Consider the following 19,216-nt stretch of genomic DNA (forward strand, 5'->3'; position numbering starts at 1 on the left):
AAGACCGTCGCTGGGGACCTCCTAAAGACCGTCGCTAGGGCCCTCCTAAAGACCGTCACTAGGGTCCTCCTAAAGATGGCCCATTAAGGGACCTCCTAAAGACCGTCGCTAGAGTCCAAGACCGTCGCTGGGGACCTCCTAAAGACCGTCGCTAGGGCCCTCCTAAAGACCGTCACTAGGGTCCTCCTAAAGATGGCCCATTAAGGGACCTCCTAAAGACCGTCGCTAGAGTCCAAGACCGTCGCTAGGGACCTCCTAAAGACCGTCGCTAGGGCCCTCCTAAAGACCGTCGCTAGGGCCCTCCTAAAGACCGTCACTAGGGTCCTCCTAAAGATGGCCCATTAAGGGACCTCCTAAAGACCGTCGCTAGAGTCCAAGACCGTCGCTAGGGACCTCCTAAAGACCGTCGCTATAGGGTCCAAGACCGTCGCTAGGGACCTCCTAAAGACCGTCGCTAGGGACCTCCTAAAGACCGTCGCTAGGGACCTCCTAAAGACCGTCGCTAGGGACCTCCTAAAGACCGTCGCTAGGGACCTCCTAAAGAACGTCGCTAGGGACCTCCTAAAGACCGTCGCTAGGGCCCTCCTAAAGACCGTCGCTAGGGACCTCCTAAAGACCGTCACTAGGGCCCTCCTAAAGACCGTCGCTAGGGACCTCCTAAAGACCGTCGCTAGGGACCTCCTAAAGACCGTCACTAGGGTCCTCCTAAAGACCGTCGCTAGAGTCCAAGACCGTCGCTAGGGACCTCCTAAAGACCGTCGCTATAGGGTCCAAGACCGTCGCTAGGGACCTCCTAAAGACCGTCGCTAGGGACCTCCTAAAGAACGTCGCTCGGGTCCTCCTAAAGATGGAGGGATGGAGATGATTTGCCCTGAGAACGTTAGCCCAGGGTACCATCCCTTTTATTATCTTTATTTGAGGTTTTTTTTAAACACATTTATTCTATGGAATAATCCGGTGGTTTCTAATCGTTTCGTTGGAAATCGTGTGCCCAGTCCAAGGGGCCATGACCCTGGTAATGTTTTTTTAATTTACTTTATGAATCCATGGGTGCTTTCTGGAAAGTAAATGACGCCAACATCCCCTTTGTGCGACATATTTCTAAGCAGCAAAATAATTTGTCCAGCCATGGTTCCTGAATACCAGCGCAATGAGTCATAGCTGTGATATCTGGAACTAGTGTTATTATTATACTGTTGGCACAACTAAACCGCTTGAACGTTTGTATTATTAATGGCCTGATTTGCTCCCACCCTTGTATTTCCAAAGTGCCAAACGAAGAGAAAGTACACACCCTTTTATACACACACCCCGAGGAAACCATACAAAAAGCAATAGATTTGAATAAGAGTGAACTTAATTTTTTCTTAACCATGTCATTTTTTTTTTTTTTTTACTATATTCAAAGGATTCATCTTGGCACACTGTCCCCTGGGGGGAGGGGCGTGCTAGCCTGAACGCTGCTATTGAATGCTCTACATGAGTGAAAACCTCCACATTAACGACCTGGATTACTTCTCCAAAAAAGACTTTAAAAGCTGAACACAAAGACAGGAAGACAAGAAGACGGAAATACGGGCAGAAAGAGACAAAGGAGGAAAAGGAGAGCAAGTCTTGGTTGCATAATGTTGAATGTTGAACTCCTAATTGATGCAGGATCCATGGAACCACCATCCAATCCCGTTGTGTTGTGCTGGTTGATGCTTCCTGCCCATGGATGCATGCAGGCTGCGTTTGAATTCCCACCACTATACACAAAGAAATATGAAACAATGAGTTCAAAGGAAGTGTTTATTGTTACACTGTGGGAAATGTGCCCTGTTCTATTTCATAAGTGCACAGGTGACTGAACACATATAGGAGGAGACTCTGTATTCACACCATTTACATTGTTGCTGTTAAAAATGGGACAGCCATTTTAAAAGGATGTGACAAAACGAATGTAAATATAGTATGATGTGACTCAAAAAGAGAAGACAAAGACGAGTTTGGGTGCAAGCCAAGGAATATTTAGCAGGTCCGATTTTATAGGAAAACTTATCTGGATTTCACTTCTAAGAAACTCCATGGAGCTTCAGCAGACTTCTGTGAAGAATCGTGTGGGAAAGAGAACAAACAAACAGAACTGTGAAGAAGCCCTCGCAAAAACACAGCATTATATTTGAACACTGATAGAATAAGAAACAGCAGTTCCAATGTTTCTATCAGATCAAACACACCAGACAGGTGTCCCAAAGCTAGAAGGAGAGATATCCATTACACCAGCGCACTAGACACCACTATGGTTGTAGTTTGCCATGTTAACCGAAAGTACCTTCTGCCATTTGTTCAGAGCTAAAGTCGGTGTTGAAGGTGTCGTGATGTCGCACAACCTTCTATAAAGTCACTCGAGGACTTAAACCTTTCAAAATAATAATAGATCATTTACATTCAGTCTTAATCAGTGACCAGATGCCTTTATCCGAAGCAACAGTAAAATAATACAATCACATTTGTAATCACATAGAAAAAACATTGGCAATATAATCAGAACACAGGGTTAGATTGTATTGTGCAAATTAAGAAAAAAACTAAATCAGGAAACGACTTTGCCGAACTCGTCCCCTCATTCTTAAAAATCCAAAGATCTCAAGAGAGAAACACCTGAGCATAAAATAACCTTTTTGTGTGGCAGCCGATAAATGGCTTGGACAGTCATGGCTGGCAGAGAAGAACGAGGGGCTGAGGAGGAGGAAGATGATTGCGAGCCAGCAGCTAAACGAGACGGACAGGGGGAAGAACCGCATTACATCTCACAGGCAGATTACAGCTGGATGCACTATACTGGGCTGTCAACAGAGGAGAGAGAGAGAGAGAGAGAGAGAGAGAGAGAGAGAGAGAGAGAGAGAGAGAGAGAGAGAGAGAGAGAGAGAGAGAGAGAGAGAGAGAGAGAGAGAGAGAGAGAGAGAGAGAGAGAGAGAGAGAGAGAGAGAGAGAGAGAGAGAGAGAGAGAGAGAGAGAGAGAGAGAGAGAGAGAGAGAGAGAGAGAGAGAGAGAGAGAGAGAGAGAAGCCTTCAGAGATGCACGGCAGGGTTTTGGCTAATCTGTAGGGTTTAAAAAAAAGAAGAAGGAAATTCAGATGTACTCAGAGATAATTTAACTCCATCACTGCAGTAGGAATAGTATTGAGAATTCTAGCCTCCTTTGGGGCAAAGGCTCAAATATATTTACTTGGAATGAGAACTTGGAGCAAGGCTGGGTACTGTTTGAGCCTTGGTTTCACTGGTCAGTGGAGTTGTGTATATATTAGAGAGCTTGCACCTTAATCCATTGTGCCTTTGATGTGGATCTGGGTGTGTTTTTGTGCGTGTATATATATATATATATATATATATATATAATATATATACATATATGCGTGTGTGTGTGTGTGTGTGTGTGTGTGTGTGTGTGTGTGTGTGTGTGTGTGTGTGTGTGTGTGTGTGTATTTAAAACAGATGCCTTGTTTTGAACACCCAACGCTGCAGAAGCTAATAAGAGATTGTGCCTCAATTTACTGAAGGTTGACATTGAGTAGGCCTTAAATTTAAATTCCTACAATCCAAGACACTGTGAAGCATGATTGTACCATTTCAATTCCACTATGAATTTTCTGATACATTATTTAAAATAAATTATTTAAAATATATTTAAAACATTTTATTCACGATTCTGTTCGGGTTGACAATAGCATGCAGGTGGCCGCGAGTGACTGCAGTGACCATGCAGTTACATACTCCGATATTAGGGGGGCGCCAAGCGTCCTCTCACAGGTATCGGTCACCCTGGGCTGCGGTAGAAGAAGATGGCTCTTTGCCTTTTAGTTGTTCTGTTGAAATAAAGAAGTACGGTGTTCTGGTCAACCTGATCACTTATCGTTATTGATAATCTGTTTATTTAGAAATAGGGAAAAATGATCCTAACAGTGAAACCGCTTCAAGGGAAAGAATGCAACGTACAGGTACGTTAAGGTCTTAAGTCATGCTATAGGAAGCTAAGCTAAGAGCAGCCAGCCTCCCTGCTGGAGGCCAGCTGGCGTTTACACGTCAACCAGTGTATAAGGTTTACCTTGTGGTCACATCATACTATAGAGTCTGAACTTACAATCTACACTATCAACAGTTTAAACATCCTCTTGCACAACTATTAATCCTTTATGATGGGATGAGGTATGGACAGTTATACTTATACATTGTTCGATTTCTGGACCCACTCCATCTTTATGTGCTGCCACAAGTATTAGTATAGCAAACAGAAATGCCGCACAGCCGTTAATACTCGGACTCTGGTCATGGATGACCGTTATAAAGGCGTTATTAAGTAAATGAATGTTCACTGTAAAGAGAAGACGGTGTAAACAATGTGGAGATTAATGTCAATGCTTAACATGCTTGTTCATAACATCTTGCCAGGTGACTGAAGACGACAAGGTCTCCACAGTGAAGGAACTGGTTTCAGAACGGCTCAACATTCCTGCCAACCAGCAGAGGTTGCTCTACAAAGGGAAAGCTCTCGCAGGTAAATGTTGCTTATCGTCCACATTCACATTAAGTGTTGAATGTGTCTATCTTTCATTATCGGCATAAATGTGATGCGTGTTACCTGTAGACTGATGCAAAGCACTGTTCTCGGCAGACGAACATAGTCTGAGTGACTACGCCATTGGCCCGGACGCTAAGCTGAACCTGGTGGTGCGTCCGGCTGGGGAGCGGACCTCCACGGTGGGGATGGCCGGCAGCAGCGGCAGCAGCGGTCCACAGGGCGGAGTGTGGCAGACGCTGTCCACCGTCCTGGCTAAGCACTTCAGCCCTGCGGACGCAGCCAAGGTCCACGAGCAGCTCATCAAGGTGAGGCAGTAGAATACAGAGCAGCTCATCAAGGTGATGCAGTAGAACATAGAGCCACCGCTTGAGCCGTTCTTCAGACCCTGAAAGGGAAACGCCACCAAAACCCTTCTCCAGCCTTGATATCTAGAAAAGGTTTGAACGCGTGTTCCTATGATGGGACTAAATTCCATAAATGTGTAGCAATCTTGGATCCAATCAAGCTCATCAGCTTCAACAGTTGTAATCAAGGCTTTGAGGATAGCAGTCAATAACTAAGTCATTAAGGTGTGGCGCATATAAATTAGAATTTTCTCTCTTCACACCCAAAGTCACCATCTTTGATGAATAAAGTACATATCTTAATGCCTAATGACTCTCTTTGTATTTTACATATGTTGCATACGAAATAAACATAAAATTAGTAACTGAATGACTGGATCTTGGCTTTCTCTAGGATTATGAGCGTTCAGTGCGACAACTCAGCCTGGACGACATCGAGCGCCTGGCTGGCCGACTGCTCCACCCAGACAGCGAAGGCATGGACACCTCCTACCTGGACTGAGAGGAGAACAGCGCTCCTGTCCTATGTCAGTGGGGAGGTGCTCGGTGCTGAGGTGGGGTTGTAGGGGAACTGCCGTCAGACAGGCATGGGGATACTGTGACTGCAGAGAGACTGCAGAAAGTGTGGCACAATCGACTTGATTAGATCGTTCATCACATCACAGAGCGTTTATATTCAAGTCTAAATTACTTTAGAAAACATGCCATCCTTATGTGATCTGTTGTATTTCTTTGTTCAGCTTTGAGGATTCAATGAAGAAAACCAAAAACATGCAATGTGTTTCTCTTCAACCTTTTCCCTTTAGTTCAGAGGGGACAGCCTCGTGTTGTAGGATATTTATTTGTTTTTTCTGTGTTGGATTATTTCACGTGAACACTGTTTGAGAGGGTGATGGTCTGCTTCTATTTGTTTATTAACTGGTGACATTGTATTAATTGTAAATATCATGTTTATACGCAAACATTAAAACAATAGAATAATCGCTGATATGATTCCTGCTTTACTGTTGAACCACATTTGAAAACCAATTAAGAGGACATTAAACTGGTGCAATGTTGCATTATTCATTGAATGTTTTCCGTACATCGATTACCGTCTTTGAGGTAAATCTCTGATTCCAGTAATGTGCATTATGCTTAAGGAAATAGTTTTTCCTACAGCCAGGCTGTGTGAAGCAGGGCGCCAATAAGCAATAAATAACTTAGGTCGCAACCAATCAGTACAACCCAAGAGAATCTTCAAATAGCACAGCCAATCACAGTTCAGGGACCACCTCCTCCAATGACGCCCACAACTGCGGGTGGTCTTCCTTGTTTATGAATCAGACATTGTCTTGCGATAATACAATCTGTTCGGCACTAGTTTGCTTTTGGAAATATGATGTCACAGGTGGCTGAATAAGGAGGAACTCGTCAACCACATCGACCGGTAAGAGGATGATGGGACACCATTATACACTAGCTTAAGCTTGTAGCATCCATTATATTTACTTCAGCTAAGCTAGAGACCGTTAGCTGACGATACACCCAGATTGCGATTCTTATCGGATATGAAGACATTGCACCGAGCTGATGCATGGACTCACGTTGACAGGGTTTGACTCTACCTGCTTTAGCATTCAGTCGGCCGCGGTAAGGATACAGTATTTCCTATCGGTGCTGTGCTGGTTCAACTGGGCGTTACTCTCATCAGGACCAGACTCGTCGTCCCATTGAAAAGCTTAGCTTGTCGCCAAGGAGTGCTTCAAGATGCATTTCTTGCTGCCGATTGCTTTTTGGATTATAAAAACAGTATCAAATGCGTAATCGTCTAACAAGTGTTAATGTTTCTGTTGCATATTCATCACCTCTGACTGTTCACAACAGCATGTATAAGTGCTATTTTTATCATTTTCAAACAAAACCTATAGAGTGAAAATATGGAGACCCTTATCCCCATCATCAACCGGCTGCAAGAGGTCTTCCTGACAGTTGGCACTGATGTCATCCAGCTCCCTCAGATAGTGGTGGTGGGATCACAGGTCAATACTCTACAATGCTACACTTTCTCTCCATGATCACTGTTCATGTAAACCTAACCTCTATCGATCACACATCTTGTGACATCATCACGTAAACAGCAGAGTAAACCATAATAAATATTGTGATTGTAGAATAACAAGGATACAAAAATAGTAGTAAAACCGTTAACTGGAAACCGTTAATCTAGAGTGTCCATTAGACAGGTCACTGAACCACGACTGAGTGCATTACTTCTGCGTCCTAACGCTCTCTGTACTGTACTGCTGTGTTTGTACGTCTGTGAGAACAGAGCAGTGGAAAGAGCTCTGTGTTGGAGAGCCTGGTCGGTAGGGACTTCCTGCCCCGGGGGTCCGGGATCGTGACGAGGCGGCCCCTGGTGCTGCAGCTGATTAACGTGGCCCCGCTGGAGCAGAGGAGGCAGGCTGAGCACGGTATGATGGGAGGGGAGATCATGCATTGGAGATGGATGCTAGTTTCTAATATGTGTATAATCCAGTTTTATAAAATCATATTCATTATATCATAATTATAAAAAAAATTCTGTAGGAAGAATCATGTGTTCTTGTGATGACTCATTGCATGGTCAAGTCAATTATTATATAAGAAAAAAGCAAACAACTTAAAGAAAATGTTTCTTTGACTTTCTAAAATGGCCTCCGTCCTCCCTCCCCTCCTTGCCCTCTTTCAGAAAATGGGATTAAACAAAGTTCTCAGGACAGCTATCCAGGTCTCTTGTTCTTCAATATGCATGTGTTGTCATCCTGCACATTATTTTTTTTTCCCCCATTGGCATAGACTTTTTTAATTGTATTTTATTCTCTGCTCCTTCAAAAAGATAACACTGGTTTTATTTGACTGCATTTGAACATAGATTCTCCCTGTGAATGTAACATGGATGTCTTCATCGAGCCATTTTTTTGTTCCTCAGAGAATCTTCTTACACATCTTTAACCCTAACGTTGGTTTGTGTTGCTCATGAAGGCGATATTGGACTGTGAAAACATGCACCCCTAATGGCACTGCGCAAATGCTTGTTTGAGACAGATATTCATAATTGTATTAACATAGAAGCAGGCTGGTCCTTAAAATCTGTTACTCCCGCTCGTTTCTATCCTGCAATTCGGTTATATTTTATCTGTGATTCATATTACCTAATTTTAATGTTAACTAATTACTGACGCGCAGTCTCTTGGTTGTGTAGGTGTCAAGGCTGAGGAATGGGGAACATTCCTGCACTGCAAGGGCCAGGTGTGTTTATGTCAGGAATACAAAACAAACTCCATCCACTGTTGTGCTCCAATATAATGATTGGTTGTCGTCTTTTAAAGGTCTTTGCAGATTTCGCCGAAATTCGTAGCGAAATTGAAAAGGAGACTGAACGAAGCTCAGGTGACAATAAGGTAACGTTCAGATGTGAAAATAAGTATTTCTCGAATTTTTGTTAAAAATGTCAATCACATTTTTTGTATTATTGTATTATTAGCACACATTGTGTGCTAATGTCAAGAAAAATCACAAAGGATTGTTTTCGTTGTGTAGGGCTGGCAAGTGCTAAAAACAGAGAACGTATGCAGTAATATGGGCCGTGTGTAACGTGTTTAGATCCTAAGGGGTAAACCTAAGCAGGCACCTTGACGCAAAGCAGCAGGGGGCTGACCCGGCCTTGTCTGAGAAGATGTCACTCTGCGAGAGGTCGTCAATCAGCACGCTTCAAGAAGTGCTGGCGTGTCACGTGTTGTATGCCCCTTGTTATGCGTTAGTGTCAAATTCAGTATGTTGGTGTGCATGCACGTTGTGTTTCTAAAATGAGTCTAGCTGGGATATCTGAGCTTCAACATGAAATCTTCCCATCGATTTGCCTCATACGTTCCCCGCGTTAATTAATCAGGATTCCAACCTGCCAGATGCTTTAATCATTTAACAACCGCAATATAACAGATGTTCTCCTTGTTTGTCCTTCAGGGAATCAGTCCTGAACCCATCCATTTGAAAATCTTCTCGCCCAAAGTCCTGAATCTGACGTTGGTCGATTTACCCGGTATAACTAAGGTACACCTCATCCTACCTGCAATCATATTACAGCCCAAAACATCCAATATGTGTTAAACATATATGTTGAACTACATTTAAAGTGGAGATCTCAAAGATATCCATGTTGATATCCATGTTGTTCTCTTTGGCGATAGAGATACAAACATGCCACTGAAACCAGTCGTAACACTGATAATGCCTGTCTTCAGCGGGCCATAGGCTCAAGCACCATTGGGTATCCTCTTTCGGCAAGAGATATAAACTCAAGGGCTCCTCCTGACCAAACAGACATTTGAGCGGTGAGACTGCTGCGGACATGTGGGAGTGTCCCTTAATGGCCCGTCTCTCTGAAGTCCTGTTGAGAACTTAAACTAGTGCTGTACAGAGGTGGAGAGGAGGCACGGGGTGACCAGTCTCTCTCCCAGCTCCACAGTGGCTTGCTAAACAGCCGTATGCTACAGTGCTAAAACGCTGCATGATAAACACGGCTCTACTTCATGTGGTCATCGGCCAGCCATTCCGGTCTGACCACCGGCTAACGTGATTGGCCATCGCAGCGTGACGTCGGGTAGCGTTTCTCCAAAAGTTTTGAACTTTTTGCCTGACTTGGACTGAATGAGCCCAGAGACATTATTTACATAAACTCCTTGAGATTTCCACTTTAACAACCAAACCTGAAACCAGTTGACCATGCAGCTTGAAACTCCTTACTGTATGACTGTAGAAACACAACTCTCTACTGTATGACCACAGACACACAACTCTTTACTGTGTGGTGGACAAAAGACACACAACTCATTACTGTATGACCACAGACACAGAACTCATTACTGTATGACCACAGACACAACTATGTACTGTGTGATGGACAACAGACACACAACTCTGTACTGTGTGGTGGACCGCAGAGCGCCTTGATCAGTCCAGACCGCAGTCTGCTAGGGGATGTCACAGACGTTAAAAGGTTCCCCCCCTCCTCCCCAGGTCCCTGTAGGAGACCAACCGGAGGACATTGAAGCTCAGGTGTACGAGATGATCCAGTCCTTCATCTCCAACCCCAACTCCCTCATCCTTGCCGTGTCGCCCGCCAACTCTGACCTGGCCACGTCGGAGGCCCTGAAGCTGGCCCGCGACGTGGACCCAGAAGGTAGGCGTGGCTCTGCGCTGAGTGGCTGACTGGCCTCTCTCTGATTGGCGCTCGTTGACACAGCATCTAAGGGGTCTGTAATGGGGAGCTAACGCTGAAGGATGATGGGCTTAATGGCTACGCGAGCCAGTCTCGATGGGTCCATCGGCACGGTTACCGCCTGATTATTATGCCCTGATGGGGCAGTTTAATTTGTAAAGAAAAGTGTTGCATTTGGCGGTGATAAGGCGGACTATTAGCTAAGAGAACCATGGGGGTCACGTGTACTGATCCCGTCCGCTGCGTCCCTCTGTCTCAGGCCGCCGGACGCTGCTGGTGGTCAGCAAGCTGGACCTGATGGACGCCGGGACGGACGCCCTGGAGGTCCTGCTGGGACGGGTCATCCCCGTCAGGCTGGGCATCATCGGGGTCGTAAACAGGTCGGTCGCCGGGGGAAACCGTTAGCACTGCAGCCACTGTCGTAAAGCTAGATGTGATTACACTGATGGTTGTGTTGGGGTGTCAGGGCTAATGGGGGGGAAGTCATTCACGTCGCTGGATGTTGTCTCGTATATTTCATTAAACATACATCAAACGCGTCATTATAGACCAGGCTCTCCTCAGTGCACCCCAGAGCTCAGTTCACCAGTAGAATCAGACTCTCTCAGCAGCATAGTTTCTGTGATCTATGGAGCCGGGGGTCGCCAGTCGCTAGAAAACTGCAATTGCAATTATTGACAGGTTGCTCCAAAGGCTGTTTCCCGCTCCACTGCCCCACGATGCAGTGCGCCTTCTCGACAAATGTTGATAAATCCATCCAATACTATTCTACCAGAAGCTGCTGCAAATAATATGCTGCACGTAAGATTTCAAAAACTTTCCATCTGAGAATGCTATGGCTGACAACAAAGTCACCTTACATCAACGCCTTCGTACCGTACATATTGGTGTATTCTCGCTTTTCATTAAGAACTTTACCGCAAGGTGGACAAAACAACATTCTGGTCGAAACGTCAAGTATATGTCAAATGGAAAACGAGATGCTGTCAAGATTAAACTATACAACTTGAAGCAGGTAAACAAATATAGGCCTACGCACAATATATTTGATATTTAAAAAGTCAACTTTCATCAGCTCGCCTTGCGTCAGAAGTTCCCGCTCGCCACTGAAGTGCAGAATTCAGTTTTTTATTGCGTGGTGCTATGAATCATACAGTATATACTGTATATCCATATGGTAACAGCTTCTTTTGAATGCTGATAGGATATTTAGTATGATTATGTAGATATTGCGGTTCTGTGATTATGCGATACGGTATTAACATTCGTTTTGTGCGATTTTAGTCTTTTGTGTGTTTAACGTTTGGGTTCTACAGGAATGTCATTGTTTTTAAGTTGGAAAATGATAAAAATAGCACTTGTTTTTAATTAAGGTGAAAGAGACCAGAATGTGATTGATACACCTTAGTGTATAGTACCGCCCTCTGAAGGAGGATGTCATACACCTTAGTGTATAGTACCGCCCTCTGAAGGAGGATGTCATACACCTTAGTGTATAGTACCGCCCTCTGAAGGAGGATGTGATACACCTTAGTGTATAGTACCGCCCTCTGAAGGAGGATGTCATACACCTTAGTGTATAGTACCGCCCTCTGAAGGAGGATGTCATACACCTTAGTGTATAGTACCGCCCTCTGAAGGAGGATGTGATACACCTTAGTGTATAGTACCGCCCTCTGAAGGAGGATGTGATACACCTTAGTGTATAGTACCGCCCTCTGAAGGAGGATGTCATACACCTTAGAGTGTAGTTCCGCCAGTAAGATTTCCACTAAGCTATAAACGTTTGATTCAACCTGACGATATGAGCATCGGAGAAGAGAATAATCCAGATAATCAACTATCCCCTCTGACCTCCGTCCCTCTCAAACCCCTCCCCCCCACCAGGAGCCAACATGACATCAACACCCAGAAGAGCCTGGAGGACTCCCTGCGGGGTGAGCAGGCCTTCCTGCAGCGGCACTACCCCTCACTGGCCGCCCGCTGCGGCTCGCGCTACCTGGCCCGCACGCTGAGCCGGCTGCTGATGCACCACATCCGCGACTGCCTGCCGGAGCTGAAGAGCCGCGTGACGGCGCTGAGCGGGCAGTACCAGGCGCGGCTCAGTGGCTACGGCCAGCCGGTGGAGGACCACAGCGCCACCCTGCTGCAGATCGTCACCAAGTTCGCCAGTGACTACTGCAACACCATCGAGGGCACGCCGCGCTACATCCAGACCACCGAGCTGTGAGTTCACGGGCCCCAATATAAAATGTTTTGCCTGTATGTATGTATCTATGTTTTTAAATTATGGCACCCATTGCCCTCCTGATCATCCCTGGAAGGAGGGATCCCCCACCCTGCGATGTTCTTGCCCTCTGGTGGGCTAGGGTCAGGGGGTTTAATAAATATATGGCCTGTTAAGCCCTTTGAGAATGTACCTGGGATCAAGGGCTATACAAATACAATTTTATTGAATTGAGGGACTAGAGATGTTCCGATACCATTACCGATTCCTATATCGAGTATAAACCGATACAGCATCTAGCATTGCTACCACTAATAGCACTTGTTCTTATTGAAGGGTTCTCTCATGATGACAGCAATGTATAGTCGGTTCACTTACTGATAACAATCTTTTATAAATATAATTATACATTCACAATATAAAGTATCCATGTTTTATTCCGACCTGGTAGCTCAAAGGTTGGAGATTAAGCATTTCCCATTTTCCCGACTTTCCGCTTCCAACCGTTAGCGTAAGCAACATAACACTGCACGTGTTTGTGGTGTTCTCTGCCTGTGTAGTGAATGAGCTAGTCACTCACGTGATGGTATTGGATCGGCGCACAGACCCGATACTGCCTTTTGGGCCGGATCAGAGAAATTTCCGATGCTGGTATCGGTATCGGAACAACTCCACTCAGGACGCAGTGCAGTGGTGACGTGAACCTCAGAGAGTGGAACACATCCTGTAGTAATAATTAACTGCAGATATCATAATAGCCCTCATCGATCTGATCCGCTCCCTCTGATGGAATTGGAGCTGACCTTAAATGTTTAATGATGTTGTCGTGGTTACATGTGGAAGGTACGGTGCATGGCTAATAGATGCTTCCCTTCCTGACTCATTTGTTCCCACAGTGAGCGTAACGGCAGGCCATTGATCCTGATCGGTAAACCCATGGAAGGCTTCATATATATATTATTTATATGATTATAGAATATGATATCCAGGCCGTTTGCTATCCGTGGCTATTGGTAGATCGAGCTGCCCGTTCTTACATTTACATTTAGGGCATTTAGCAGATGCTTTTATCCAAAGCAACTTACAACCATTCACACACAGACAGCGGAGTCGACCATGCAAGGCGCTGCCAGCTCGGGGAGCAGTTAGGGTGAGGTGCTCTTGCTCAGAGACACTTCAGCACTCCGGTGGTCGAACTAACAACCTTCCGGTTAAAACTCAGCCGTTCCACCGCCTTAGCTAAGCCGACCCGTTCCGCCCTTTGCCCCTCGACTGTTCGACCGCCCACACCTCGAATGATGCTCTCCTCCTCTCCTCACAGCTGTGGGGGGGCTCGCATCTGCTACATCTTCCATGAGACCTTCGGCCGGACGCTGCAGTCAATCGACCCCCTTGGGGGCTTGACTGAGCTGGACATCCTCACCGCCATCCGCAACGCCACCGTAAGCTCCGCCCCCTCCCTGCACCCTTCACCTAACTACTAACGCGATGCAGGGTTGGCTGATTATTTTTATATATTTAAATGTATATGTCTCATTATAAGCGCTTGTTCAATTCTTTACACACACATTTCTCTAATTGCCGCTGATCTGGGGTCTGCTCACTGAACACTGCTGTCATCTGAGGCCAGAGAATTTGATCTGACGCAAGCCAATCAGTGGGCGGCACTTGAGCACGAGGCACGAGCCTATGATGGTGAAGGTGATTAAATATCACCGCCATGGAGCTAGCCAAACACAAAATGCCACAGCCCATGTCTGGGAACAATCAAAGTCAGATTGCAGGCATTCAGAGTAGATAAAGATGAAGGTGAAACACGCGCAACAAGATGGATGCATCCTGCATGTGTCTAATGTGTTTAATGTGTTCATTCAGAATCATAAATTGAATGCAAGATCCCCTTGCAAGAAGTTTCCTACTTTTTAATCAGCGCTACCTATATGTCTTTATACCTCGCTTTCATCTTGATGAAAGCGAGGTATAAAGTGCTGCAATTTTTTTCTTACTCAACGACCTTAAAAGCTGTTAAGATGAGTGTGACAGTAAAACGATGTCTCAAACTTCATCGGCATGCATACAGATAATGAAAAACAAAACATGAAAAATGTAGTTATTACTGTTCTGAAGCTGGAGCTCCAATCCATCTCCCGGGCAAACCGTGACAATCCACCGTTTGAGGCAGCGCTGGTGTAATGCTGATTTGATGATTCCTCTCGGCTCACAGGCCCGGCATGCTAACACAATGTTATGAATGGCTTACGAAGGTCACACTGGTAATTCATCGCTAGTCGATCCCTCACACATGCCTAGTAGCCGCACACTAGGTCTGGAAATGTCTTTATAAAGTATGAGACGCGCAGGAGGAACGTGGTGCCGCTGCCCTGTGATGGAGAGCGACCGGAGGGCGGCATTGGGAATAGACCCTGAGCAGTTGCGCTGTGGCTTAATTATACACGTTGGGTTTCTTTAGGGTTCTGTATGGCGAGAGGTTTTATCGGTTTTTAAAAATGGCCAGGAGGAAATGTCCATCTCCTACCTAACTCTGCATGTTTGAGAGGATGATCCAGGTCTTCATCCCTCCTCCTGCCTTCCATCCCTATGCATCCCAACCACCCCTCCCCCCCTGACTGTTTGTGTGTGTGTGTGTGTGTGTGTGTGTGTGTGTGTGTGTGTGTGTGTGTGTGTGTGTGTGTGTGTGTGTGTGTGTGTGGTCACTCACAGGGTCCGCGGCCAGCGCTCTTCGTGCCTGAGATCTCCTTTGAGCTGCTGGTGAAGCGACAGATCAAGAGGCTGGAGGAGCCCAGCCTGCGCTGCGTGGAGCTGGTCCACGAGGAGCTGCAGAGGATCATCCAGCACTGCTCCTCCTACAGCACACAGGTCAGAGGTCACCCTGCTCCTCCTACAGCACACAGGTCAGAGGTCACCCAGCTCCTCATACAGCACACAGGTCAGAGGTCACCCTGCTCCTCCTACAGCACACAGGTCAGAGGTCACCCAGCTCCTCCCACAGCACACAGGTCAGAGGTCACCCTGCTCCTCCTACAGCACACAGGTCAGAGGTCACCCAGCTCCTCCTACAGCACACAGGTCAGAGGTCACCCTGCTCCTCCTGCAGCACACAGGTCAGAGGTCACCCAGCTCCTCCTACAGCACACAGGTCAGAGGTCACCCTGCTCCTCCTACAGCACACAGGTCACCCAGCTCCTCCTACAGCACACAGGTCAGAGGTCACCCAGCTCCTCCTACAGCACACAGGTCAGAGGTCACCCTGCTCCTCCTACAGCACACAGGTCACCCAGCTCCTCCTACAGCACACAGGTCAGAGGTCACCCAGCTCCTCCTACAGCACACAGGTCAGAGGTCACCCTGCTCCTCCTACAGCACACAGGTCAGAGGTCACCCTGCTCCTCCTACAGCACACAGGTCAGAGGTCACCCAGCTCCTCCTACAGCACACAGGTCAGAGGTCACCCTGCTCCTCCTACAGCACACAGGTCACCCAGCTCCTCCTACAGCACACAGGTCAGAGGTCACCCAGCTCCTCCTACAGCACACAGGTCAGAGGTCACCCTGCTCCTCCTACAGCACACAGGTCAGAGGTCACACTGCTCCTCCTACAGCACACAGGTCAGAGGTCACCCTGCTCCAACTGCAGCACACAGGTCAGAGGTCACCCTGCTCCAACTGCAGCACACAGGTCAGAGGTCACCCTGCTCCAACTGCAGCACACAGGTCAGAGGTCACCCTGCTCCAACTGCAGCACACAGGTCAGAGGTCACCCTGCTCCAACTGCAGCACACAGGTCAGAGGTCACCCTGCTCCAACTGCAGCACACAGGTCAGAGGTCATACAGCTCCTCCTATAGCAGTGGTTTTCAAACTGTGGGGCGGAGTTCTTCAGGGGGGGCGCAACGTGAGAAAAAAATAAACCCGAAAAAAAACCTGAAAGTCGATGATTCAAATCATCAGTCGTACTTCAACTGTAGAAGTCCTCATCATCATCAGTAACATAACCAGTGTTGGGGGTAACGCGTTAGAGTACTCTTATTCGGTTTTTTCAGTAACGAGTAACCTAACGCGTTAGTTTTGCGAATTCAGTAATCAGTAACTCGTTAATTTCCAAAATAACCACTCGTTACTCCGTTACTTTAAGATTTTCCCTCGATAAGGAAAGTAAAGTCCCGGGTTTTCTGCATTTAGTCAGATGCTGCTGCCCTGCTCCTTGCATCTCTCTCTCTCGCTCTCTTCGTGTGTGTGCGCGCACACCTGTGTGTGTAAGCTACATGTGTTACCGCGGCAAGATGGACGAGAAGATAGCCTTAGATTCCTGGAGGTACGCTCATTATTTTGAGTTACAGTGCGAAAAGGACAAGAAGAACATAGTGGTCGTTTTGAGCACCTTCTTCTCCTACGTTTCAACCATTACTTTGGTGATAAATAGGCTAAAGGTAGCCTACGTGATTGTTATGAATGTAGGGCTATAGGGTCACACGAACATTTTCAGTTCTTCAATGTTTTTTTAGTGCCATGCACTGTTCTTTTGTGCAACGCATACGGTTAAATTGAGTTAAATTTCCAATTCTAAAAGGTTGCGTGCCTACCTGTTAAGCACTTTGTTAGGCGCCTGCACTTGTAAAGTGGATAAACTATGTGTGACGCACTGTTCTTTTGTGCGCAGCCAATACGGTAAGCTACATTCTGTTAAAATAACTGCCTGTTACCGGAGTATGTTATTCATGGAAGCTGTTCAAATGATCAAAGGATGAATGCCTGTTAAATAAAACGTGCAATATGATGACTGTCTTTCCTGTCATTATGCTATAGGTTCATGATTGATTCATAAACAGTCAGCACTGTTGGTGCACCTAAAGGAGGATGTGTGTTGTTGTTGCGCTAGGCGGACACGCACGCACCCCAAACGCATTTTAATTGTTGGTAACGCACGAGTACTCTAACGCGTTTCTTTTATTTATAGGTAACGTAGTAACGTAACGGATTACTTTTAATTGATAGTAACAAAGTAACCTAACGGATTACTTTCAAAAGTAACGATACCCAACACTGAACATAACTAAATCAATTTTCAACCGTTTATCTTCGTGCAAACCATTTAACAAATCTACACACTTGTATCTTCGATAATATCTAAACAGAACTTCAGAATCACAGTTTTAGTTTCATACTGCTTCGTTTTCAGCTGTTTTCATTGAAGACGTCAGCCCATTCTGATACACCTACTTCTAGAGTATGAAACGCGCAGGAGGAACGTGGTGCCGCTACCCTGTGATGGAGACCTACTTCTAGACATCGTAACTCATTCATTTTTCCACCGTTTACCATCGTTCAAACCATTAAACAAATCTACACACTTGTATCTTCAATACTATCGGAATTTTGATAGCATTTATACTTTTTTCAGAATCACAGTTTTAGTTTCAGACCGGCATCGTTTTCAGTTGCTTATAATAATTTAGGTCACCATAGCAACGCCGGTAAACAACCCCCGCCGAATAGTCGAATCTCTGGACTGAAAAGGCAGATCTGATTAGACTCAGAAAAATCAGAGTCGCGGACCCTGAATGAATCTGTGTAGACTGGCAGTTTACACAGATTAAGATGTTCAAATGTATTTAAAAAAGGTTAAGCTAAAACATGCTTAGATAAAGTTGTTAAATTGTGTGAAGAAATGTGTTTAAAAATGGACAAAGATGTTGTAATGTTTCAGAAATATGTTTAAAATCTTCTGACGTGTTGCTGAAAAAATATGTTTCAAATGTTTAAAAAATATGTTTCAAATGTTTTAAAATTATGATCAGAGATGTTTAAAATGTGTAAAATAATTAAGATAGCTTTCAAAACACAGGTATTTATAAAAAAAAAAATTGGGGGGGGGGGGGGGGCTCAGCTTTTTTTTTTTTTTTCTGAGGGGGGGCTCACTCTCTCACACTTTGAAAACCCCTGTCCTATAGCACAAAGGTCATACAGCTACTCCCACAGCACACAGGTGTGAAGACTGCCAGTGTCCTCTCACTCGTAGTTTAACAGAAGCGTCGTGCCATTGTTGTTCTCCTCGATCCGACCGAGCTAGCCTAAGTGAGCCAAAATCAATGAACGCAGATGAGAGCGATTAGCTCCCTCAATGACGTGAGGAGGAATACTTCATTGCCAGCTCCTCCAAAGTAAAGTCAATCTTAAAACGACAAAAAGTCCTCTCGCTCATTTTGGAGTTGCTGGTCAACAAGAGATGAGTGAGGAGAATCTAGAAAGGTGCAGGGACGGCTGGTATTAATGGGCTAACAGGGCTAAGCCCTCCCTACCTTCTACAGTAAAAATGAAAAAATATTATTAAAAACCGTAGAACATATTGTTTTATATTTTGGTAGAACCTAAAGCAGCAACAGCACCAAAAAGGGACAGAAAAACCCAGGATATATGATATATCTTGTTTTTTTTCCTGTGAATGGGCTAAATGTATTCAGCCCAAGCGGAGTAGCGTAAGCTTCCATTCAATATTGATTGACAGGTATCGTGACACGCCCCCTTCATATGCTTCCCATTTGGGCTAAATTAGTTTAGCCCAAAGGCTGACCTTGGACCAGCTAGCACAGTAGCTACAGTACAGTGACCTTCGACCAATCACAGGCTACAGCACAGTAGCGCAAGTGCAGTATGGCGTATGTGTAGTATGTGTTTTTAAACATTTTCTTTGGAGTAATGTACTTCGGTACATTTTACAGCACAAGCGTTACTGAGTAAAAAAAAATCTCACTGAAACAAAAAAAACGTGTTCTGGTAATGAATTATGGGATGTAAAAAACTGAACGTTGTGCCCCTGCGCGCCGGTGTAA

At 45.5% G+C, this 19,216-nt stretch overlaps 2 protein-coding genes across 3 annotated transcripts in view; both read left to right on the forward strand.

The window, feature by feature from the left end:
• Positions 1-3,781: 3,781 nt before the first annotated feature.
• On the forward strand, positions 3,782-5,890 carry ubl4a (ubiquitin like 4A). Its single transcript, XM_060054896.1, has 4 exons — positions 3,782-3,979; positions 4,431-4,536; positions 4,654-4,865; positions 5,299-5,890. Exons 1-4 carry the CDS (start codon positions 3,932-3,934, stop codon positions 5,404-5,406), a joined length of 474 nt encoding a protein of 157 aa, XP_059910879.1. The 5' UTR covers positions 3,782-3,931; the 3' UTR covers positions 5,407-5,890.
• A 98-nt stretch (positions 5,891-5,988) lies between these two features.
• The window catches only part of si:dkey-32e23.4 (dynamin-1-like protein), a 71,905-nt gene continuing 58,677 nt past the window's right edge, over positions 5,989-19,216 (forward strand). Inside the window, exons 1-12 of one of the 2 annotated variants that reach the window (XM_060054894.1) lie at positions 5,989-6,333; positions 6,815-6,925; positions 7,216-7,357; positions 7,615-7,653; positions 8,128-8,174; positions 8,255-8,326; positions 8,889-8,975; positions 9,942-10,104; positions 10,403-10,523; positions 12,031-12,369; positions 13,692-13,812; positions 15,092-15,247. In XM_060054894.1, the coding sequence (XP_059910877.1) occupies positions 6,824-6,925; positions 7,216-7,357; positions 7,615-7,653; positions 8,128-8,174; positions 8,255-8,326; positions 8,889-8,975; positions 9,942-10,104; positions 10,403-10,523; positions 12,031-12,369; positions 13,692-13,812; positions 15,092-15,247 (1,389 nt within the window). In that variant the 5' untranslated portion in view covers positions 5,989-6,333; positions 6,815-6,823. The remainder of the gene's footprint in view (positions 6,334-6,814; positions 6,926-7,215; positions 7,358-7,614; positions 7,654-8,127; positions 8,175-8,254; positions 8,327-8,888; positions 8,976-9,941; positions 10,105-10,402; positions 10,524-12,030; positions 12,370-13,691; positions 13,813-15,091; positions 15,248-19,216) is intronic. The other variant, XM_060054895.1, reaches the window with a different exon arrangement.

Source organism: Gadus macrocephalus, chromosome 6, assembly GCF_031168955.1.
Source record: "Gadus macrocephalus chromosome 6, ASM3116895v1".
Taxonomy (NCBI): Eukaryota; Metazoa; Chordata; class Actinopteri; order Gadiformes; family Gadidae; genus Gadus; species Gadus macrocephalus.